The sequence below is a fragment of the Juglans regia genome, chromosome 15 (assembly GCF_001411555.2).
Source record: "Juglans regia cultivar Chandler chromosome 15, Walnut 2.0, whole genome shotgun sequence".
Classification (NCBI taxonomy): domain Eukaryota; kingdom Viridiplantae; phylum Streptophyta; class Magnoliopsida; order Fagales; family Juglandaceae; genus Juglans; species Juglans regia.
In genome coordinates, this window is record NC_049915.1 from 7,586,930 (window position 1) to 7,604,333 (window position 17,404).

At 37.4% G+C, this 17,404-nt stretch overlaps 1 protein-coding gene across 2 annotated transcripts; it reads right to left on the reverse strand.

Annotated features, from left to right (window-relative positions):
• Nucleotides 1–73: 73 nt before the first annotated feature.
• On the reverse strand, nt 74–16,670 carry LOC108991679 (protein ESSENTIAL FOR POTEXVIRUS ACCUMULATION 1-like). Of its 2 annotated transcripts, none has more exons than XM_018966014.2 (10): nt 16,490–16,670; nt 9,876–9,964; nt 8,794–9,699; nt 8,603–8,714; nt 8,323–8,511; nt 7,031–7,816; nt 4,220–6,875; nt 1,239–1,432; nt 1,081–1,140; nt 74–725 (listed from the first exon to the last, which is right to left on the reverse strand). In XM_018966014.2, exons 1-10 carry the CDS (start codon nt 16,560–16,562, stop codon nt 340–342), a joined length of 5,451 nt encoding a protein of 1,816 aa, XP_018821559.1. In that variant the 5' UTR covers nt 16,563–16,670; the 3' UTR covers nt 74–339. The 2 variants fall into 2 exon arrangements, with proteins under 2 accessions (XP_018821559.1, XP_018821558.1); XM_018966013.2 differs by having other exon boundaries at nt 4,220–6,923.
• Nucleotides 16,671–17,404: the final 734 nt, after the last annotated feature.

Genomic DNA, 17,404 nt, shown 5'->3' on the forward strand with positions numbered 1-17,404 from the left:
TCTGATTAGGTTAAACAACATCCGAACTATAGTCATTCTGTCCGATTCTAGTTAAAATTTCAGACTATGCTCGTCACTAACCAGATTCCTGCTATATTAATGCAAGTGACAACTGACAAATAGGGGTCCACAAAAATAAGGGACTAAAAGCTGAAGGAACAAAAGAAAACAGACTAAGGTTACGTTACACCTCTCTCAGGCTGTGACAAAAACGCTTGAGCAGATACTAATAAGAGTACTGCTGAAGAGCTCTATGAAGGAAACAAAAATCCTAGAGCAAAAACCATTTACAACCAGTTAAAAGCCAAAATGTATTTACAACTGGCTCCAAAAACTGACCTAATCTTCAACTGTCTGGATTTCACCCATCATGATCCGGTTACTGACAACATTAAATCCCAAAACCGTAGGGCTAACCTTCTTTCCTTTTTTCCCTTTCTTCTTTCCTCCCCCTTTTGAGGACCCATCAGGGCCAATTGTGGTATCTCGATCGATGTCCCCAACACCTGCATTGCCAGAATTCACATCTCTTGCGATGAATCCAGTGACCCGCTTGTTCCGACTTTGAAAGGCAATTTCAAGGACATCTGCTGGTAACAACTCCATGTAGTTGAGGAATTTGTCAATGAACTCATGATTGGGATCAAATGATCCGAGGTTCTCTATCAGAAGCATCTCAGCCTCTGATCTGGACTGCTTCAAGCAAAATTCAAGGAAACTTGTATCTAGCAAGGATGAGAGGACAATTGCATTTCATCAGGCAAAAACCACAAGATCAATCGACTTCTGAGCTGTAATGCTAGCAAATTTTCTAACCAGTGACATGGCATGAGGAACAAAACTACTGTAATCATATTCCGGGCAATAAATGTGGCACTGGACCTTGTATTCAGCAAGACGTCTGGTATTTTTTTTCTCTAATTTTTGTTTTACTTTCTTGGCTAACAGAAAATTGCAAAAGATTACTTTACAGCTAGCCTCTTCGTTCTTCGTTTTTTTTGGTAGCCAAGACTCAAATTTCATATATTTGAACTACTTACAAATAAAATTTCTGGGAAATCTGAGTCTAATCAAATTTACCTTCTGTTCCAACAAGCCTCAGACACTCACTCTGGCACCAATCTCTGAAGTCTGTTGCTTCTGCAAGATGATAAAAAATAAAAAAAAGCATTTCAGACAAAAGAAGATTTTTTTTTTTGGAGCGGGGGGGAAGGATCACAAATCCAACAGTGGCTTACCTGAATGATTGGTCATGACATCTCTTTTCCCTTTTGAGGAAGCCTGGGCAGAGGCAGGTGAGGATGAAAGAGATCTATCAGCAGGTCTGCCACCAACCGACTTTTGTCGGCTCAATGATCCAGATGAACCACCTTTGACAGAAGTGCTTTTCATTGCCCTATTGCCCTGGCTTGCAAGATGGGGGAAATCTGCCCTGCTCACAGGAAAACAACGAACCTCCACTTTTCAACCACTACAATTAAATCTCCGTGGATATATGGATAATGTGGAAGATAAAATGACGAGTACATCAATAATATGAAAGACTTTTTCTGAACTTAGTATATGTAAATAACAGTAGCAGTAGTGAAAATGCAAACTCAAGTCCCAGTGCAAGCATATATGAACATTAAGGCAGTGGTGTCCATCAAAATGCAGCACGGGTTAGTATTTCGAGCCAATGTTCCACCAATCTCTATCCGCATATATTTGTAGTAGTTAGTGCATATGAAGATTTAGTCCAACATTGCATGGCTTCACAAATTGATTATCTCTGACTAGACCCATAATAATGACAGAAATGTTTCTATTGACCATTTCCCCTCTCCTGGAACTTTTTCTGTATTTTTGTAATTAATAAACAATAATTTTATTGAGATATAGATAGGCATAGCCTAAGTACACGAGACACATATAAGAGTGACACCTAAGCATAAGTATCCAGTGATACAAGGAAATCACAGATAAGAAAATGTGTTCAGATAAATAAATTTCTGGAAGAATTACTGATTTTCCGATTTTTGGTTGACACCTTGAAAACGATATGGAAAAGAAATTTCTAATGTTTGGTTGCATTGAAACCATGACTATTTATATGACTTCATATATTTATAATTTTAATTCATAATATTAGTATACTCTAAAAAAATAAAAAAAAATCAATCTAATAATTTTTAAGATTACTTTATTTGCAATAATATATTTTTTTTTGATTCATTGTATATGCAGAGTGAAGGAATGGAGAGAGAGAGAGAGAGAGAGAGAGGGGAGATAACATCAAATATGACGATCTTCAAGATTATTGTCAATAATAAAATCCTTTAAGCAAAAACATTTTTCTTTTTTATTTGAGCAAAAAACAATATATTATATTGCGTGGGTGAAGAAAAAGCAGAAAGCAAGGGGTGGTAAACGACTTTTTTTTTTTTTTTTTTTTATAAGTAAGAGATAAATATTATATATATGAATGAAATAGGTTGCCTATTTTTTGATAAATAAAATACCTTATTACTTATAAAAAAAAGATGAATGAAATAGGCATAGCCCATGTGAACAGGAAGTATACTGAAGGGGTGGTAAACGACTTACTGCCCTGGAGAGGGGTAAAGTCATTTTCCACCTCATGCACATGCTTTTCCCATTAACCCAGTAGCCATTTTCCGTTAACCTCTTCTTTCCTCCTTTCCAAACAAGCCAAGAGATGAAAATGTTTACCCAGAAAATATTTTGATGATATACACGAGGCTTTTTTGATAATATGCATATGTAGATGTTTGTATGTTAGAGAATGAAAACATCTTTGACTGAAAGATCATATTTGACATTGGGGGGGTTTTGGGTTGCCAAACATATCCTAAACCCCACCAAGAGTATATTGGGCCCCTCACCTCTACACAACCAATCACCAGTACTGGCAGACAACTATATTTCCCAAGCCTGGTCTTCAAAAATATGAAAAGATAACAGATTTTGACCATATACTAAAACCGAAAATATGGTCTGCTAGTGGAATGTCAAAACAGAGGCCTGAAAAGACTTTTTTCACCTGAGAAACTTCAGTACTTTATAGACCCAAGGGAATGTCACCACAAACTTACCAAGCAAAAGTTTCTAAGTAATTGTCATATTGAACTAACTAGGTTATATAAAACATCTTTCAATTACAATTACGACTTATAAATATCTAAAATAATGTTATACGAGGAAATTGAAAAGCAACAAACAAAAATACAAAGATTAGGGAACTAGCCAATAGCATACACAGCCAGTAGTTTTTTGGTGTGAAAACAACCTTCTCTATATAAACTTCGCAGCTGTTTAATAAATGCTATAGCCCACAACAGTCACAAAATGTTATAAGATAAACGAAAAAAGATAGTAGCATACTAATGGCGCCACCCCCAATAAGAAAATTAAGCTTATTAGAAAAGCTCCAGATTGGGAGGTGGATGCCTATGGTGAATTTTTTAATCTGTTCTACTCCACTAGACTGAGAAGAGGCCAAGAAAAGATTATTTGAGCCCCTTCCAAGAGAGGCATATTCAATGTTTTCATTATTTCAATAATATCCTCGTTCCTCAACATAACCAACCCTTTTCTTGGAAGAGTATTTAGCAAACTAAGGTTCCTTTGAAAGCTGCATTTTTCTTGGAAACCCACTTTAAAAAGGATTCTCAATGTGTAAATTAAGGAAAAGAAATTGATGTTATTGATTGGTGCTGCATGCATCCTATCTTTTACTCCATTGCGAGATTGCCTATGCTTGGCGGAGTGACTTCCTCAGTCGGATTGATTTGGCTTGGGTCATGCCTAGCGAAATTGTGGACCCCATTTTAGAAAGGGCTGCAAATTACAAAAGTGTGGAAAATGGTCCCAACTAGCCTTACAGGTTTATTTGGAATGGGAAAAAACATGGAATCTTTAAGGACCACAAATGAACATTAGAGGTGCTTAGCTTTCTCTCCCCCAAAAAGAAAAAGACTATAAACTCCTTTGGACAGCTTCTAGACTTTAATGGGCTAAACTTTCATGATTTTCTTGTATCTTTTTCTCCTAGATAGATCTCTCTTATATACATCATGTGTACTTGGGTTGAGCCTTTTGCACCTCTTTAACAATAAATTTTTACTTATCAAAGCAAAATTTTCCAACACAAAGCAACATGAAATAGACAAAACCAGAAACTCAATAACATAAAGATAGAGAGAAATGCAAAACATACTGCTTGGTTTCATGCTTTGATTGATCAATCGGGCCCCAGAATAGGTCATCATCTCCTTTATATTTTGATTGAGACGGATGAGAATTGATCTGGATTGGAGATGCAGCCTTAGCAGGAGAAGATGCAGAAAGTGACCATGAAGGTCCATTGGTGCGGGTAGCCAAACTAGGCTGGGATTTCTGAGAAGTTGGAATCTGGTTTGAATTTTGGGTGGAAGAGATCTTTTTCTCCTGCTCCTTCAGGATGTCCCTTAAAGATGTAGGTTTAGGAAGCTTCCCAGAGTCAGCAGACCATGCCGGAGAAGGGGAAGGGTTAGCTGACTCTCCCTTCCAAAGAACGAAGTCTCCAAGGGATGGCCCTGACGGGATTGCAGGCAACACTTCCTTCTCCTGCTGTATCTGACGAGAGATTTTCCGTCTCTCAATGGGACTTGAACTAATGGAAACATCAGCAGAAGCAAGGGATACTGAAACCTTAGCTCCAGCACCCTTAGCTTTGGCTGATTTTTTTCGACTCTTTTTAGTGTCTTTAGCCTCAATAAAGTTATAATCATCTATGGAATCTGAATGGGTGGTCATAACTTGTGGGGTAGCCAGACTAGATACTGTGTCACGAACATCTACATCTCTTTCACTAGACTTTGCCAATACTTCTTCTGCCAAGAGGTCATGTAAATGGCTCTTCTCTCTCTTTAGGATCGCAGAAGCTTCAGGTTTCCCCACACTTGACTCAGTATTCCCTGCATCTCTGCGAGTTTCCCTATACATTTTTGAGTCTGGATTCGTCACAACTCCCACCCAAGGAGTTGACAAACTCATGGAGTTGACAGAACTGGTGATCTCAGACACCACCAGTTCTGTCTGTGCTTTCCTCTGTTCTTCCTGTTGAATTTCCAATAATGACTTAGGCTTGAAGCCAGGAGCAGGTTTCCAAGCTCGTTGTCCAGTATTTGTTTGGCTAATCTGCATTGATACTGACCCAAGAACTCCCAAGTCACCATTGGCTTCAACAGTTTCAATTTCATCAACAAAAGCTGCAGCAGGTATAGAGCCTTGAACTTGTTGGGACTCCACATGTTCAATAGTAGAGATCCTAGATTTACTGACTCTCTCATCCCTTGTCCTCTGAAGAGACATTCCATATGGACCATCTCCAGCTCCAACATCTGTCTCAACATTCTGACTTTCAATTGCAGATGAATCCTTGGGTACTTCTTTTGCCTGTTCAGAAGAGGAGTGTGATTTGGAAGACTTTTGCTTCTTAGTCTTCTTCTCAGAAGCTTTTCTTTGCTCGCGTACTTCAACATTCTTAATTTCTGCCACCTTAGGGGGCTCAATATTGCCCCTTTGCCTTTCAACATGCTGTTCTTCAAGAAAAACACAAGGCTGAACCTTGACACCATCAGCATGCTCGGGTACAGAAACCTCACTCTCACAAGTTCCTGCAGATGACACAGCAACAGAGACAGGCACAGACTCTGAAGTAATTTCAGAGGTCACAACCATGACATTTCTATCAACCCCTAAACTGTCTTCTGATTTTTGCCCCACAGCTCTAGGAGCATGGAATTCAGAATCAGGGGTAGATTTCTGCACATGCTGTGGCAGTTCAACAGGTCTGCTCATCATCTCACCCAAATGGGGGCTTTCAAGGAAAGGTGATGTCAGCAATGATTCGTTTTGATGGGTATCATCAATTTGTTCTGGAACAGTAGCACCCCAAGTTTTTTTATGGCTGATCTTACCAAGTAATTGATGAGGTAGATGCAAAGAAGCTTCAGAACTTACACTATTATTGACATCCTGATTAGTTTGCGGAGGCAATTTCACAAAGTTAGTATTGTGCTGATCTTTCACGATGGGAATTGGCACCTGTGAACCAATTTGATACATTTCTTGCGATGGCTGAAGACAAGGTTCTACAGATGCATTCCCTGTTGGTGTTGCGGCAGCCTGTAACTGTCCAAAAGATGGATCACCAAAATGCTGGTGGGGCTGATGCTCTGACAGCACCTGAGAAAGCAACTGTTGTTGCAGTAATAAGTGTTGCTGCTCCTCCTGTTTCTGTTGCTGCTTAAACAGCAGGAGTTTATCAAACAATGACATCTGCTGTGTTTGAACTGGTGCCTGCGAATGTAACTGCAACAAATACTGTTGTTGAAGCACACTTAATAATTGTGGATCTTGTGCTAAGCCGGACGAAAGTAACTTTTCAGGTGTTAAAATACTAGATGGATTGTCTGATGCTTGAGCAACTGGGTTTGTTAAAGACGGCTGGTTTTGTGATAGCAGCCTCTGTTGTTGGAAACTCTGCTCATGATGGAAGTCAATTTTATTCTGTAGTAGATCTGTTCCACCTTGAACATTAAAGTTTGGCCAACCAGAGAGGCCACTATTTACACCAGAGGATGAACGGCCAGATATGCCTTGGAGGGACAAGTCAGCATTTTGATAATTTAGAGGCTGACAAGGATTATCATTTATGGAAGATAGAAGCTTTGACTGTGGTGTTGTTGAGTCTGGGACAATACCAGACTCTGAAACCAAGGATGTAGCATCTCTTCCAGGCCAATATGGATAAGGATTAGGTAAGGACCTCTGCCGTTCAAGAGCCATTCTCTTCGCCAACAGGTAAAGGTTGTTTCCACTATCTACTCCTGACAGGGGTGTTATACTAGAGTTAGTTCCGATATATCCTTGCATACCTACAAAATACTCATAATCATCAAAGTGGCTTAAGGTGATGTCTGGTAATAATTAATACAATTTTCAATCTAAAAATATATTTAGAAGGACAAAAAACAAAACCAACCTTCAGAAGAAGCAAACTTATCCAGTGGTGAACTGCTCATATTACTACCAGACATCAGTGACTCCAAAAATCTATTCTCAGCTTCTGTCATCGAACCATGTCTATGCCTGGATTCGTTCCTCAAAATATCTATCTCAGTTAAGCCAGCATGAAGCTTCCCAAAGCTACCAAAGTTTGGCTTGCTAGATGCATCTACAAATTCATTCTGTTTTGGTACAGTAAATCCAGGTGGTGGCCCAGCTTTGGCTCGTAAATGGGGCATCACATCACCAAGTGTTGACCAAGGCAAGTCATTTGGACTTGGGCAGACCAGCAAATCTAAACCAAAATACCCACTCTCAAACCATGAAATTATGTCACTCCCACTAAAAGGACCTTGGAGTCTTCCTTGGGGATCTTTATAATAAAGAATTAACTCCTCTGGAGAAGGTTTCAGACCTTTCCTGGCTTCCTGTTCCCTGTCCATAACTCCAGATGTCTGCCTCTGAAGAACAGGATCCTCACTGGTTTGCCACTTGGTTTCATCTTTCATTTCAGATGGATTAGCCAATGTATTTTCCCATTCATTATTTAGTTGTTCCTTGGGTGGATCTGGCCATCCCAGGTCAGAGGGCCTTGACCTGCCATCACTTGTAATCTCTCTCAAATCATGCAAAGCATTATGTGAACGTTGTCCCTGCAAAGGGACTCGCCATGTAGTGGCAGGAACAGAAGTATTTCCTGGGAGGTTTGATTCCCTATGAATAAGCACCTCGGCCTTGCCATAAGAATCACCATCTCTAAAAGCTGCAGATAGAAAATACAAAGGAACAGCTTAACAATAGCTTAACAATAGATGGAAAGTGTGTTTCCATGCTTATGAGATGCAGGTACCGAGTGTACCATCTAAAAGATGGGGGAAACAAGGATCAAAACTCCACACACAATGACACATAAAAGTATAAACAAAACTTCCAGGACCACCACGAAATAGAAATCAGAAAGTAATAAAAATAAAAACAATCGAACAATGAAAACAAAACAAAACAAACCCAATTGACCTACATCAAGAATCAAACCAAATTAAATAAACATACATATTTATTCCACAATTCTTTTCCAGGTGAATGGACAACTAAATTTAAAGATGCAATTGGCAGCTAAGATTATTTAATTACATAAAATTATGATCAAGCAGAACAATTTTTAACAAGGCTATCTAGCATCATAAAAATCCAACCAAATGGAAAAGTGGCTTTTCTTTAACTCTTATTTTGGCATAATCACTGAAAACACCTTTCAAGAATCCATACCTTCAGCTTTAAACTTGTTATCTGAGTATGACTTATGATCCTGCAGGGTTTCCATTGTAAAGTTGGACTCGTGATAGTGTGTGTGCCTCTCAAATGAAGAGCCTTCTGAAATATCCACAGAACCACCTCTTGAATCATCAGCACTTTCATCTCCATAATTGTCCAACGCATGAAAATCTTCCTTAGAGCCTGCTAAGACAATACAATTCGAAAAAACGTTAACCCTTTCCCAAAGTATGCATAAGTTAACATTTGAATACATCTCGGTAATAAGCACTACCTAGTTTGGTTCGTCTTGACTGTGTAAAATCTGTTGAGGTCCTTCCGTCTTTAGATATCTGCGGTGCGCCACTACTTACTATATCGCCTTTGTCAATTTCCTTCAGAACAGCCTATTCAACCAGACATATAAAATCAACTGCTGAGCATACCAATAACATTCTACATAGCCATTCATTAAAGAAAGATTACCATTTCCTCAGAATTCGGTGCATGAAGTGCCAAGGGCTCTAATGGTTCGTCTTGTGTAAGATAAGGAAGATGCACAAACCCATCAACCAACTTCTTATATGAAATCATATCAATCATTCGGAAGAGATCAAGCAACTTTGTCCTACTATATCTCAAACGGTAAGGTTCCCCATGGCCAGTCTCAACCTTACCTACCCCACCTCCTAGAGAATGTGTGTTCATAGAACCGCCACCATAGCTTCCCCTTCCACGTACTACAGAAAAGGTTGGAGGTGTACTTTCCCCACGCCCACGGCCATAAGAAAATGTAGGAACTTGTTTGCTGGGTGTTACTGTTTGGTGAAGAGGAGGCTCTCCTCGTCCTCGGCTTTGCAAGGAGCTAGATCTCCATGGCCTATAATGATCCCCATCCCTATCATTGTTTCCTTGATTGGCTACATGAGACAACCCTTTATCAAGATGCACATCACCATCTTTGCCAGAGTCTATCCACTTCTCACGCAAACCTTCAGTTTCCTTATCATCTGGCCCCCAGCGTGTGTTCCACTTGCTCTCGCGCCGTTGTTCATAAATAGTATCCCTATTACTTGAGTCAGACCACCGATCGGATGGAACACGACGCAATTCTCCAAGGTATCTAGAGGGCAAATTGTCCATCCTACGATCTGTTTTGCGAATGTCACAAAGGTCTCTGTCTCCATCCCTCCAACGGTCTTTGCGTATGAAGGAATTAGTGTCTCTTTCTTCATCACGCCAACGGTCATGACGACCAGTTTCCATATCAACCAAAGACGGCCTGAAAACATCCTTTTTCTTATGGCTTTCATGGATCTCGTCACCATTTCTAGAAGATTCCACAATATCTGAGCGATTGCCATAAGCTGGACTCAGATTGAAATGGTTTTCCTGAATGAAAAATAAAACAGCTGAAGGAACAATAAAACATGAAGGAAAAAAGATGGGACACTTGCTGATAACAGCATCCCAGAAACTGAAAATAAAACCCATTAACTTTCTCTGTGGAAATATGCACGTGTGAAAGGACTATGCAAAAATATAGTCAAAATGTAACAACAACACACCAGAGTTCCTATTCCAGGCTTACTCTCCCCTGGCTTTGGCAGAAGCCACTGTGGTGAAAGTGGAATAGTACTTTCAGACACTTGAACATCTGCAAAGATCAAGCAACTGTATCAATAATAATATTAAAATCTAGGGAAAATAAAAGTAAAATATCAACCAAGTCTGAATTGGTAAACATTACGCTTTCCAGCACCCATCAACTTTATTTGGTTAGACAGAAGTTTTGAGAGATGGGAGACCTTATTTGACGACTCATATTTGAACATAAACAACAGAAGGGTCACTCTCATTATAAAACAAGAGTAAGCCATACATTTTTTTTTTTTTTTTGTTGAATCAATTTAAAGCATTAATCAGAAATGTGACACGAGATAAAGCACCAAATTTATTTACATAGAAGAAAAGATGCTGCAAACAACTTTTCTTTTTGGACGGAAGGGTTTCCCTTTCCTTTTTTGGGGAGGGGGGAGGAGGAAATCACCTTGATGAATGAATAAAATGCAAAATAAATCAAAATATATTTTATCTTCCAAAGCAGTATATTATTCTTGAAAAAGCTTGCCACATGATTACATCATTCAACCTCATATACACTTGTACACACTACAACTACTTAAACTAGTTAAATATACTCAGGTTATTCAATGAAACCAGATTGTTTGATTTTAATGCTCACAATAGTGGCAAAATGACAGTCCAAGAACATGATGATTGCTCCGTGACCTGGCGAAGCATGTACAAGGGTTCAGTCAAACACCGGTTTATACCTATTTGATGGTTCTCTTAAGTAATAATCATCAATGTACAGCACTTCAGAAAAGGTCCTTCACAACCTCCTGGCACCCGAGACATTCATTCAAACCATAAATACACGGGAAGATTGTAGTACTTCAATCAGGAACTCAAAAGGCCATGTTCCTTAGACCGTGCTTGGTTACACAAAATGTTGGAAATATTTACTTTTGAGAATTTGTTTGAGATTAGGTTTTGGGAAAGAGGAGAGAAAATTTTGAATAAAAATATTTTTAAAATAAATATTGTATTGGAGTTTGTCAAAGTGGATAGATAAAGTGGAAAAGTTGATTAAGGAGACGTTTGTATTCACAGCTCATCTCAGCTCATTTCAACTCATCTTAACTCATCTCACTACTATTCATTACTATTCAGCAACTTTAACTCACAAATCTCACTACTATTCACAACTCATCTCACTATTATTTATAATTCATCTCAACTCATTTCAAGTCATTTTCGAATCCAAACGTCTCCTAAATATATTTTTTAAGATTATTTTTTGTTTTAAAGTTTGTAAAAGTTGTATTATTTTTGTGTTTGAGTAATGATTAGATGAACAGTTGAAAATTTGAAATAGAATTTTTGAGATTTAAAGATGTTTGGTTTGATTTTGAAAAAATCTTGGACAATTCTAGTAAACCAAGCATGGCCTTAGAGTCTGAACCATAAAACAAGTTACGTACTTGGCAATTCACTCTGATGTCCAGTATTAGTCACCAAGTACATAATTTATTTTCTATTTTTTCCTCCATCATATTCTTCCACATGACTGGATATAAACTAAATAATGACCCACCATGCATGACTTTAGCATAAAAGGGAAGCCAGGTATCAATAAAATCACACACATCTTTCTTAGTGGCTTTAAAAACTTCCCAATGAAGCAAAAAGTTTTCAGCGTATTTGTAACATCTCGTAAGCCAGTTACCATAGAATTGTAGCCTACAAATGGGACTGGAACTAAATTACTAACAAACTCAGAAATACTATAATAAATTAGCTAACAATTCACCAAGCCAGCACTTTGTGTGTCAAAAGTTTCGATAAACAGGAGTTTTCTTATGACAATACCACCAGGATATCAAGAAACATATTCTTTCACGTTGGATTCAATAAATATATGTTTGTGGTGTGGTGATGTTGCCTTGAAGAATGCTTTCCCTTCTCTTTATAGGATTGTGCTGGATAAGGGTGCTTCAGTGGCCAATAACACGGACATTTCTTCCGGTTCTCTTCAATGGTCTGTGAGGTTTATTAGAGCTGTCCAGGATTGGGAGGTGGGGGATATTACTGAATTTTACAGTGCATTATGTGCGCTGAATTTAAAGGCTGGAGGGGAGAGGATAGGTTGCTTTGGAATCATTAGGGGAACAAGAACTTCTCGGTCAGATCCATTTATAAGGTTAAACCATTCTTCCATTGTCAAACCATTCTTTGGCTGGCTGGCCTCCCATGGGAAAATATTGACTATTGATAAGCTGAGAAAGCGCAATTTTTTATAATGGATTGGTGTTTTATGTGTAAAAGAAATGAAGAATCGGCGGATCATCTTCTTCTTCATTGTGATGTGGTTAAGACTTTATGGGATGAAATCTTTACTAGGCTTGGTATTGCATGGGTAATGCCTAGGAGGGTGGTAGATTTATTGTCATGTTGGAAAGGAATTCGGGGCAATCGTCAAATCTGTTTGGAAGATGGTGCCTCTATGTTTAATTTGGTGTACTTGGAACGAGAGGAATGGTCACTGTTTTGATAATAGGGAACATTCAATGGGAGGGTTCAAGAGTTTTTCTTTCATACATTGTTACTTTGGGCTTCGGCTATTGTATTGAATGTGATTAGTTTTAATGACTTTTATGTTGTTTTGCACAGCGCTTAGCTTGTAATTAGGTTCATCTCTTGTATACTTCCTATGTACTTGGGCCATGCCTAGTTATGTGGATTAATTAATAAATTCTTCTTACTTATCAAAAAAAAATTTACACTTGCCACTAGATCCAATCAACCCCAAACAAAAGGCTGGTATAGAAGCCCCAATTACCTGAATTAAATCTTAATAAAAAGTTAAACCACAAATCCAAATCACTAAAACATCCAACCATGACATTTTCTTGATAAAGAAAACTTACAAAAAACTAGGTTACAATAGCAGATGACTAGTAATATTATACACAATATTTGCCATTCAATGGCCACATCTTCACATGTTTTGGAACTTCCAGAAAAGTTTTACTTTGTGACTTCAAAAATACACATAAAAAGAATCTCAAACTTCATCATTAAGATATCAACTATGTTCTCATTGTCAAACTATATCAATGTCCACAGCCTTCCAATCCCTTCTTCTCTTCAACCCTCAAAGTGGAAAAGTCTACTAGTAGTTAAAGTCAATTACTTGCCTCCTGAACAAGATATGTTTGCTCCAAGATTCTACAACAAATTAATGACTTTTTGTGGATTTGTAGGACATTACAATAGGCAGGCAAAATGATCAAAAAACATTTTTCTTTCACATAAAAGTCATTGTGGTTGACTGGAGATGGGCGTGTAAAAAAAGTGGGGAACGAAAAGACCACTTGCTATTTCATTGAGGTTGCCAGAACCACTGTGGAATGACTTCTTTGGAAGAGTTGGGTTAGCATGGGTTATGCTCAGAAGGTTAAATTGGAGAGCTTTATATGACATCCCCCAAATTGTAGCAAAATGGAAGATGGCTGCCATATGCTTAGTTGCTTATTAGGGTGTATTTGAAGGGAAAGGACTGATAGAAGCCTTGAAGATCATGAACGGACAATTGCTTATTAATAGTTTCTTCTCAATACTTTCTTTCATTGGGAAATTGTTATAGATTTTAATGGATTAAGAGCACTCACAATAGCTTAGCCATTTTGCATTTTTATGCAAAATGCCTAACATGTCAAATAAGCTCTCCATTAGATTATGCAAAGTAAATGCAAAATACATATGGCTAAAATGCTTCTCTATATTTGGCATGCACTATTCATCTATGTAATATTTCTTTTATTTTCCCCCTCTATCTTTATACTCATCACATTTACACTATCATATATAAAACATGGAAAACATATAATATTACTAGAATATTAAATATTGTATTCTAATAAAGAGAACAAAATTCATGGTAAAAACTTTGTAAAACATGAAAAAATGGTAAAACGCTCACAAAAAATAGGGTGATTTTTTTTATTTTTTATTTTCTTTTTAATTTTTTATTTCGATATTTTTTTTCATGTTGACAATGGAGAGATACTGCAATCACATTAATATATGAGAGAACATAGAAAATATGGAAAAGTCTAAGAATATTATATATTTAATGAAAGTCACAATAAATATTTAAAACAAATAAAAAATATATATACATATTTAAATGATATAGGGAACGAATAGGTATACTACTTTAGCTAAAATAGATAAAAGGCGTTTTGGTCAGCTATTTAGATAGAAAGTTAGGTAAGCCATTGGGAATGCTCTAAGCTTCCATAATTTCCTTGAATTTGCAGCTATGTCTGAATTAGGTGCTCTTTAATGCATGTACCCCATGTACTCTGGCTATGCCCATTGTTCTTACCAATAAAATCTCCAATTGCCTATTTTAAAAATAAAAAAGCATAAAAGGCCTCCACATTGGCCACAACCCATATACATACATAGTTAGGAATAAGTAATCCCATTTATATGCCAAGAAAAAGAAGTAATCCCACTTCTACCTCCTTCATCTACCTAGGAATAAGTCTTGTATTCGTTTTCAAGATCCCAACTCCCAAGCAAGTTGTTGCATTACCAATTCTCCTTCACCTCACTATGTCTGCCTCTTTGTTATAACTTGTTTCCCAGATTAATCAAACTTCACTATAACTACAATTCCAAATAGAAAAGTGGTAACTAAGCCAGTTGGGGAGGCTGCAATATGGGAGACCTAAAAGTACAAGATTTTTTTTTATATGTAGTACTGCAAGAACTTGCCTAATACAAACAATAAACTAAAATATAATGAACCAAAATGATAGTCCACTTATGGCAACAAACAAAAACCAAAATAAAAATCTTCTATACTGTAACGCCCCGATGGAAGGCCTAAACCACATGGCCTATACTCCAAAAGGACTAGTGAATGATACAATTAGAGCCCCATTGAGACCTTATAAAGAACAAGAACTTCTCATTCCCAAGCAATGTGAGATCTTATACACTATCTACCCTTATTCATATCATATGGAGTATCACAATCTACTCCCCTTAAATTTCCGACGTCCTTGTCGTGCCTGTCTATTATAGGTGGCACGGCTCAAGTCCCATATTTCTGGTTGGAATAGGCTCTGATACCATTTGTAAAGCCCCAATGGAAGATCCAAACCATATGGCCTATACTCCAAAAGGACTAGTCAATGATATAATTGGAACCCTATTGAAACCTTATAAAGAGCAAGAGCTTATTCTTCCCAAGCAATGTGGAATTCCATACACTACCTACCCTTATTCATATCATATGGGAGTAGATTGACTAGTCATTTTGGAGTATAGGCCATGTGGTTTGGGCTTTCCATTGGGGCGTTAAAAATGATTTCAGAGTTTATCTCAACCAAAAATGTGGGACTTGAGCCGTAGAATCTACAATGGACAGGCCCGACAAGGACGTTAAGAAATTAAAGAGGTAGATTGTGATATCCCATATGATATAGATAAGAGTAGGTGGTGTATAGAATCTCACATTGCTTGAGAATTAGAAGTTCTTACTCTTTATAAAGTTCCAATGGGATTCCAATTATATTATTGACTAGTCATTTTGGAGTATAGACCATATGGTTTGGGCCTTCCATTGAGACATTACAAATGATATCATAGCATATCCCAACCAGAAATGTGGGATTTGAGCCGTGCCATCTATAATGGACAAGGCCGACGAGGACGTCAGGAATTTAAGGGAGTAGATTGTGATACCCTATATAATATGGATAAGGGTAGGTGGTGTATGGGATCTCACATTGTTTGAAAATGAGAAGTTATTGCTCTTTATAAAGTTTCAATGAGGCTCAAATTGTATCATTGATTAGTCCTTTTTTAGTATAGGTAATGTGATTTAGGCCTTCCATTGGAGCGTTACATATACACATCAAAGAAAATTAAGGAACTTTTTCCTAGAACTTGTGTTCAGCTATAGGAACCAGGTTATGTCCCGTTAATAGCTTGCCGTGCCAAGCTCCCAAGCAACAAGCCATTTCATCATATACATCATACCAAGTTCGGAGAAAAATTGAGATATAAATCCAGTGTTTGCGTTCAAATGCTGTTTCAATGCAGCCGCTGGGTCACTAATCCCCAGCGACTTATAAGAAGAAAGGGACCGTGTAGCAGCGAGTATAAATAACCAAACGAGCAGAAGATTACTAACAGGAATGCCAAATAAACAGCTTTTTTAACCATTGTAAAAAAAAAAAGAAGAAAAAAAAAAAACTTCCAATATTTTAGCTAAAGCATATATCATGATCCATTTCAAAGCGGAATTATTTCCCTCCTTGCTCCAGGGAACCAAACTGGGAGTTACCAAATGAAAAACGAGAACAAAGAAATGTACTTCCCAGTATAAACCAAAACCCTGAGCACAAAAATCACACAAAAAAACCAAGCTCAAATGCATGAAATGTATCACATCAACACCGACCGAGGCACACTCCGAACAATAAAGGAAAAAAAAGGTCTCAAGTCTCCTAAAAGAATAAAGCTAGGAGACCAAAAGGGCGAATAAATCTTGAAGGAGAATGGGGGAGGCTCCGGAGAATCGAGCAATGGAAATTACCTTTGGAGATCTGCTGGGGAGGCGGAGCGACAGAGAGATGGCGGCGGGAATCGGAGTCGTTGCGGTCGGCCATGGATGATTGAACACAGTTGCAGGGAGAGAGTGCGACTGTGTGTGAGAGAGAGACGAAGAAAACCCTTTTGCTTTTCGCTTTTGATTGCGCGTTTGAACGAGGAGGTGAGAGAAATAAAGAGAGCGTCTTGCGAGGGGGAGAACGGGAGGAGGGGGTGTAGGTTAAGGGCATGTATCTTAGTAGCTCACGTTAGTAGAACAAACTTCATGTGTCGTTCCTGAACCTGACTAACCCTACTACTTTTTTTTTTGTAAACTGGCTAACCCCACTCGGTGACAGTTCCAATTTTTTTAATTCTCACGCGCTGTGAAAGGGCGTGTATTACACGCCTCCGTTCTGAAATTAATAAATTTAAAATCTCGTTTATTTTTTAATTAAAATTAAATTTAAAAATTAAATATAATATTATTATAATATTATTTTTTAATATTATTTTTATTTTAAAATTTAAAAAAATAAAATTATTTATTTTATTTTATATACAAATTTAAAAAAATTATAATGATTAGATGAGTTGAGTTGAGAATAATTGTGAAAACATACGAAGCCTAAGATTTAGGTTGAGTTTGAGTAGTGGAGTAATCTCAGATATTCTATGAATAATAATAAAAAAAATAATAAAAAAATAATAATAGAATATTAAATAATAGTAAATAATAGTGAAGTATTGTCAAAATATTCTATTACCCAAACTAGCCATTAGGAATGCTTGGAATGAGATACAAAATTTAGAATAGAAGTAAAGTTTTTTTATGAATAGTAATAAAATTGTTTGAATTAAGATTTTTTATTGGATTTTCGAAAATAAGAGAAAAAAATTAAATAAAAATAGTATAAAGTTA

Excerpts from the sequence above, each read along its gene's own strand:
- LOC108991679 (XM_018966013.2), bottom strand. The coding sequence starts at position 16,562 with ATGGCCGACCGCAACGACTCCGATTCCCGCCGCCATCTCTCTGTCGCT. Across the intron at positions 9,700-9,875 it reads AGCCTGGAATAGGAACTCTG|GAAAACCATTTCAATCTGAG; the intron begins GTGTGTTGTTGT and ends TTTTTCATTCAG. Across the intron at positions 1,433-4,219 it reads TCAAAGCATGAAACCAAGCA|GGCAGATTTCCCCCATCTTG; the intron begins GTATGTTTTGCA and ends TCCTGTGAGCAG.